General features: G+C 42.5%; 1 protein-coding gene across 1 annotated transcript in view; it reads left to right on the top strand.

Moving 5' to 3' along the window:
• Positions 1-1,524: 1,524 nt before the first annotated feature.
• The window catches only part of sim2 (SIM bHLH transcription factor 2), a 42,447-nt gene continuing 36,471 nt past the window's right edge, over positions 1,525-7,500 (top strand). Inside the window, exons 1-2 of the mRNA XM_017691381.2 lie at positions 1,525-2,578; positions 6,976-7,058. Of these exons, the coding sequence (XP_017546870.1) occupies positions 2,404-2,578; positions 6,976-7,058 (258 nt within the window). The 5' untranslated portion in view covers positions 1,525-2,403. The remainder of the gene's footprint in view (positions 2,579-6,975; positions 7,059-7,500) is intronic.

Here is a 7,500-nt window from a genome sequence, read left to right on the forward strand (position 1 = left end):
CGGCTTCTTTTAACGCGAGAAAGCAAGTCAATGTTACAGTAAATGTAAATAAACGAATGTACAGATCTACTTAAAACATACTTCATGTGGTAACAAGTAAATTAACTAGTTACATTCAACCTAAAAATGACTTTGACTGAAAGAATCGTTCAGTATTCATTTAGTTTGTATAAAACTTAATTTATTTGTTACCACGTGAAGTTATTTTAAGTAGATCTGACTGAGACACTTTTACAGTGAAATAGATATTAGATCATATGAGATGAATGCTCTGAAACAGGAGCGCGTCCAGTAGACCGGCTAGTTGTCCGCGAGCCTTTGTCTGGCGGGCCATTGATTTTATTTCTAAAGGCTTATTTAGTGAAATGTGGGCGATGCAAAGACATTCCGCTCAAACTCGTTCAGCCTCGAGCGCTTTTAATGCTTAACTGGTGTCAGACGCCACGCTTTAGGACACTGGACCGTGTCTCCGGTGATTTTCTCTCCTGTGACAAGGAACGAGCTTCACTCAGCTGACGGCCGTCCGGCCTGAGCTACAGAGCGCCGGGCTCAACCTGCAGGAACTGCGCCTGTTTAACAGGAGCCGGGGCGGAATAACGACAGCGAACTTCAGTCACGTCGGAATCGCGTTTAGTCGAGCTCTTCCCGGTTCTTTCACAATTCACACCCGTTTTCGGGTAAAGCCCGCCTTCCTATGACACGATTGGCTGATGGAAAGTAGTCAGCCAATAGGAACCCTCCGCTCACTTGCGTTAGAATTGGCCAGCAGTTCACAGCCGAGGAGTCAATCAACGCGTTTTACTTTTAAGCTATAGTTGAATTTTATGTTTTTCAACTATTCTAAGCGACTTAAATGTAGCATCAACGCTCGTGACACACAGATAATTTGACTATATGTTAATATTATCTTTACTATCACGTGGCTGTGCTAAGATTGGCTAGTAGTTCATACACTACTGGCCAATCCCGGCGCAGGATGGCGGAAAACAGGTGGGGAATAAATAGCACTGGACTGACGTCACGCGGTTTCAGCCTCTATGTTTGTAATGCACCTCTCTCTCTCTCTCTCTCTCTCTCTCTCTCTCTATTTCTCTCTCTCTCTCTACTCTCTCTCTCTCTACTCTCTCTCCCTCTCTTCCTCTTTCTCTCTACTCTATCTCTCTCTGTCTCCCCCTCTTTCTCTCTACTCTCTCTCTCTCTCTCCCCCCTCTTTCTCTCTACTCTATCTCTCTCACTCTCTCTCTCCCCCCTCTCTCTCCCCTCTTTCTCTCTACTCTCTCTCTCTCTCTCACTCTCTCTCCCCCCTCTCTCTCCCTCTTTCTCTCTACTCTCTCTCTCTCTCTCTCTCTCACTCTCTCCCCCCCTCTCTCTCCCTCTTTCTCTCTACCCCCCCCCCCCCCCCTCTCTCTCTCTCCCTCCCTCTTTCTCTCTACTCCGTCTCTCTCTCTCTCTCTCTCTCTTTCTCTCTACCCCCCCCCCCCCTCCTCTCTCTCTCTCCTCTTTCTGTGAGAGGCGTTAGTGAGCGGCTCTCAGAGTGTCCTCCTGTCTTGCGGGATTACGCGCTCTGGACAGCGCTGGGCAGCAGGAGGAGATCTCGCTCACTGAAGAGACTTCTCGGGCTTTTTGGGCGAGCTGTTGCGGACAGGCAAGGCTGGACCCGGGACGCGAAGCGCGGCTCACTTCTGTAGTCTCTCCGGATGGCGAGCGGCTCCTCACGCCGCTTCCTCTGTCTCACTCCTCCTGATGGATCTGGGCTCCGGCGGGCCGTGATGAGCGCTAACTGAGTGAAATCCGCTGCAGTAGAGCTGCTGCGTTTGAGAGGTTCACTCTGCTTGGGACGAACATGAGGCAGTTCAACAGGTCAGGGCTGGGAAGGACCTCGCAGAGTGAAGCGTGGGGCGTATCTCAGCTGCGCTGCGCTCCGAGGGGATCGCCTCACCGCGAGGCCTGACGCCGCTGCTCTCACCCAGCCTCCACTGAGGAGCAGGCCAGTGATGAAGGGAGATGAAGGATCATGCCTGGACGGGCCTCACTGAGAGAAGATCCGGAGTCCACACTGGAGCTTCTGCCCTGTAGAGGCTCAGAGCTGAGACCACAGCCGAGCCGGACCTCGTTAATAACACAGTTATTAACACTATATTAACACTCTCAACCCGCAGGAGCTGCTGCTCTTTAGTTCAGTGCATATTTGAAAGAGAGAGAGAGAGCGAGAGAGAGAGAGAGGGAGAGAGAGCGAGAGAGAGAGAGAGGGAGAGAGGGAGAGGGAGAGGGGTCTGACCTACGCTGACCGCTGCTGTCAGAGGGAAACAGGCTTATGAGAGCGGCTCGTGCGGGACTCAGCGGACAGGCCGGGGGGCAGCGCGCGCGGATTATGTGTATAAGTGGTGTTTCTGCGCGGCAGAGATGAAGGAAAAGTCCAAGAATGCGGCGAAGACGCGGAGAGAAAAAGAAAACGGGGAGTTTTATGAACTGGCCAAACTGCTGCCCCTGCCCTCGGCCATCACCTCGCAGCTGGACAAGGCCTCCATCATCCGCCTGACCACCAGCTACCTGAGGATGAGAGCGGTGTTCCCGGACGGTGAGACACACACACACACACACACACACACACACACACACACACACACACACACACACACACACACACACACACACTATTATATTCATTATTCTGTTCTAATGTTATTTTACTGCTCCACTGGCCGCGGAGTCGGGCCTCCTTCTGATCTAAAAATAATAAATCAATAAAAACATGATCGATAAAAATAAACAACCAAAGCACAGATACAAAATGTGACGTGTAATGTGAGAAATGCCACATTTAGGGGACGAGCGGTGGCAGTTTACATCACAGATAATGAAGTTTTTCTGTTTATTTGTTTGTTTTAAAAAGAAACGTGTGCTCGATTTAAAGAGTGCCATTACTTTTGCACAGGCCACGTTTTATGCTTAATTTTTTTCCCTCCAAATATGTGAGACTGTGCGCCTAAATCCACCGAGAAAAGTCCTTTAAAAGCGTCTTTTCTGTTTGTTCTCAGGCAGAAAATCAGCGAATAAAGCGCGCGTTTAATAAAACGCTTAATAATTCAAACCGAATCCGTTCCGCTTTATACCCCGGGAGCGAATCACAGCCCGGATATTAAAGCGGAGCAGAATTCAAAGTGAACGGGTGTAAAACGCGCCTCGTGGTTTTTGTTCTGAGGAGTCTGGAGCGGCGAGTTTCTCCTCGCCCCCCCGTCTGTTTCTCGGCCTAGCGAGCGACCCCCGAGGACGATAAATAACACAGATAAATAATGAAAATCACACAGAGACGATTTTAGGAACCGTTTCCATCAACAGAGCGATTTACACAGCCGCGAGGAAAAAAACAGCCTCGATTATTCTCTCAACTGACAGCGACGCAGCCGGGCGTTCATCTCCACAGGCTTAACGCGAGAACACAGGAAATCCACTCTCTCTAACACTGAAGTGGAAATATCACATTTACTCCTCATAAAATTAGAGAAAATAAAATGAATTACAAAATATCAAATCCACTCTTTATACAGTTAAAATTCACTCTTTATAAATTAATAAGAAAATATCAAATCCATTCATTATATTTAATCAATCAAATCAAATCAAATCCATTTAATTATAAAAATGATAAAATTCACTCTTTATAAAATTGAAACAAGCAATTCACTCATTTTAAAATTAATGAGAAATAATAATAATTTAAAAATTAAAATAATAAAAATATAAAATTTACTCTTTATAAAATGAACGAGAAAATATCATTTAAATTTAAATTTAAATTTAAATTTAAAATTCACCCCTTATAAAATGGAAATTTACTCTTCATAAAGCTAATGTGAAAATATAAAAGTTACCCTCTATAAAATTAAAATTCACTCTTTATAAATTAATAAGAAAATATCAAATCCACTCTTCATACAGTTAAAATTCACTCTTTATAAATTAATATGAAAATATAAAATCTACTCTTTATAAAATATAAAATTCAATCTTCATAAATTTAAAATCACCCATTACAAAATGGAAATTCACTCTTTATAAAATTAATAAAAAAATATAAAATCCATTTTTATACAGTTAAAATTCACTCTTTATAAATTAATATGAAAATATAAAATCTACTTTTTATAAAATTAAAATTCACTCTTTATAAATTAATAAGAAAATATTCAATCTTCTCTTTATAAAATTAAAGTTCACTCTTTATAAATTAATAGGAAAATATTAAATCTTCTCTTTATAAAATTAAAATTCACTCTTTATAAATTAATAAGAAAATATTAAATCTTCTCTTTATAAAATTAAAATTCACTCTTTATAAAATTGAAACAAGCAATTCACTCATTATAAAATTAATGAGAAATAATAATAATTTATAAAGAGAATAATCTCTCTTTATTAAGATAATATTCACTCGCTCAAATGTTCAAATGGAAATATAAAATTCAGTCGTTATGAAGTTAATATCTAAAATTAACTCTTTATACAGTTTAGGTGAGAAAAGAGGAGCTAATAGATTTTCTCCTTCGTCCAAACTGTGAGTGCCGATGATGAGAACAGCCAAACACACAGTCAGCCTCATCTCCCTGTGTTCACCGCCTGGCTGTGTTCATTGGCTCAGCTCGCTGTGTTCATCGGCACCCTGTGTTTATCAGCTCTCTGTGTTCATCAGCTTGCTGTGTTCACTGGCTGCTGTGTTCATCAGCTTGCTGTGTTCACTGGCTGCTGTGTTCACTGGCTGCTGTGTTCATCAGCTGGCTGTGCTCATTGCTGTGTTCATCAGCTCTCTGTATTCATCAGCTCTCTGTGTTCATCAGCTCTCTGTGTTCATCGGCTCTCTGTGTTCATCGGCTCTCTGTGTTCAACGGCTCTCTGTGTTCATCAGATCTCTGTGTTCATCAGCTGGCTGTGTTCATCAGCTCTCTGTGTTCATCAGCTCTCTGTGTTCATCAGCTGGCTGTGTTCACCGGCTCTCTGTGTTCACCGGCTCTCTGTGTTCATCAGCTGGCTGTGTTCACCGGCCGCTGTGTTCACCGGCTCTCTGTGTTCACCGCCCGCTGTGTTCACCGGCTCTCTGTGTTCACCGGCTCTCTGTGTTCACCGGCCCGCTGTGCTCACCGGCTCTCTGTGTTCACCGGCTCGCTGTGTTCATCAGCTCTCTGTGTTCACCGGCTCTCTGTGTTCACCGGCTCCCTGTGTTCATCAGCTCTCTGTGTTCACCGGCTCTCTGTGTTCACCGGCTCGCTGTGTTCATCAGCTCTCTGTGTTCACCGGCCCGCTGTGTTCACCGGCTCGCTGTGTTCATCAGCTCTCTGTGTTCACCGGCTCTCTGTGTTCATCAGCTCTCTGTGTTCACCGGCTCTCTGTGTTCACCGGCTCTCTGTGTTCACCGGCTCTCTGTGTTCACCGGCCCGCTGTGTTTCCCTCTTAACCGGTCCCGGTCTGTTTTCTCTCTGGACTGTTTTTATATGAAATGTGTTTTTCCTTTAAAGAGCTTCTGCTTTGGAAACTGTAGGGTAGCGCGCCTTTGTGGCTCGGTGTGGGCGACTTCCACAAAAACCCACAATTCTCTACTTTTAAAACAATCATATGGTTATTATGAAAAGCCTTGGGCTCTGCACGTGCAGACACTGCGCGCTCTCTGATTCTAACGTGTTGAAGCGCGAGACTACACGTCACTCAGTAACTGCGCAGATGGCTTCATCACAGCAGGAATGACAGCAGAGTGAAGGAGGCTGATCTTCACTGCAGCCTTAGTGTCTCATTAACTACACCCTCACCTAAAGCTGTGGAGCCCGATCAGAAATCGAGCCTCCATCATCACCAGTTTATTTACAGCACTGGGCGAAAGTTTTAGACCTCTAATCAAAGTTTTAACCAGTTTCCCTCAGCAGTGAGTTTATCACAATATACATTAGAATAAAGTCGTATTCATAATTCAAATAAACAGAAAAACAATAAAAAGTAACAAGAATTTCTCAGGTCCAGATTTTTCCTGGACACCTTCACAGCCGCCACAGAGACTCGTTAATATCATCAATGACATCATGAGCTCAATTTACTGAGCTCTGATTGGTCAAACCAGGAGCTGCTTTTTAACTACATACTGGGCTTCCTCGAGGAGAGGCTTGGAGATGGGTAAACAAACACACAAACACACTAACATCCACGAAAATTACTGTTTATTTTATATATATATATATAAAACCATTATTAATTACTGTTATTATTACGTATTAATTACTGTTTATTTTATATATATATATATATATATATATATATATATATATATATATATATATATATATATATATATATAAAATAAATATAAAATCATTATTAATTATTACTGTTATTTTTACTTATTAATTACTGTTTATTATATATATATATATATATATATTAATTAATATTATATACATTTTGGTTATTTAAATATTAACACTTTTCTCAGCAAATAAACACAAACTACACAAATAAATAGATTTTTAAAATGTGTCTTGGTGCCTAAGACTTTCACACAGTACTGTGCATGTAAAAAAAGCATACTTAGCTCTTTAACAGCTAACAGGGGAGTGGATGTGCTGTTTGGTTGAAGCCTTTGTGTAACAGATTCATGTGTTTGTTTAAAATAACCTGTCGCTATTGTGGGATCAAAATTCCAAAATAGTAACTTTACAGGAGAAGGAAAAAACATGCTTGACTTTTAATGGAAGTCAATGGAACCAGACGTCTTTCCAAGTCATTTTGGCCTGTTTCTGTTGGTCCATTCATTATAAAATTCACACACAGTGTAAAGGGAAATAGCCCCTTCCCAGAAATGTCAAAAACTGAAAAATGACAAAAATAAGGTTTTGCTCCGACAGCAGTGATTTGAGAGAAAGGAAGGAAAATAAAAAAGTGTGTGATGGTGGGGTCTTGTGTGGTCCTGACTTAACGTACTGTTTTGTGTGGAAGGTCTTGGAGAGGCATGGGGTCAGCAGTCCCGCATCAGCCCACTGGACAGCATGGCTAAAGAGTTAGGATCCCACCTGCTGCAGGTTAGTGAAAACACACCATTTCGCACCACAGACCAGAGAGAGAGACAGATATGATGTACGCATTTACATAGATTTATTATAGAAACTATGTATTGCAACAGGAGACCATTTATGGTTCATTAATGAAAGTGATGCATTGAATGTACTCTATTCACGTAGCCTGGGGGGGAAGAAGCCCCCTGGGTTCGAGTCCCCCACCCCTTATTTTCTTTGCTGATCAAGTGCTGGTGGCAAATCTAGTCTTGACACGTGTCCTGAACGGCTTTGGTCTAACAAACACTGAAATCACATCTGCAAAACTGCATTCCGGAGATTTACTGCCGCAGAAATGTTTGGGTGTTGAAATGTTGACTGAATTTCGTGTCATTAGAAATTAGTGATCTATACTTACAGGACCAATCAGTACAAGAAAAGCTGCTCAACTGTATGACTGTGGGGGCTG

This window comes from Pygocentrus nattereri, chromosome 18 (assembly GCF_015220715.1).
Source record: "Pygocentrus nattereri isolate fPygNat1 chromosome 18, fPygNat1.pri, whole genome shotgun sequence".
NCBI classification, from domain to species: Eukaryota; Metazoa; Chordata; class Actinopteri; order Characiformes; family Serrasalmidae; genus Pygocentrus; species Pygocentrus nattereri.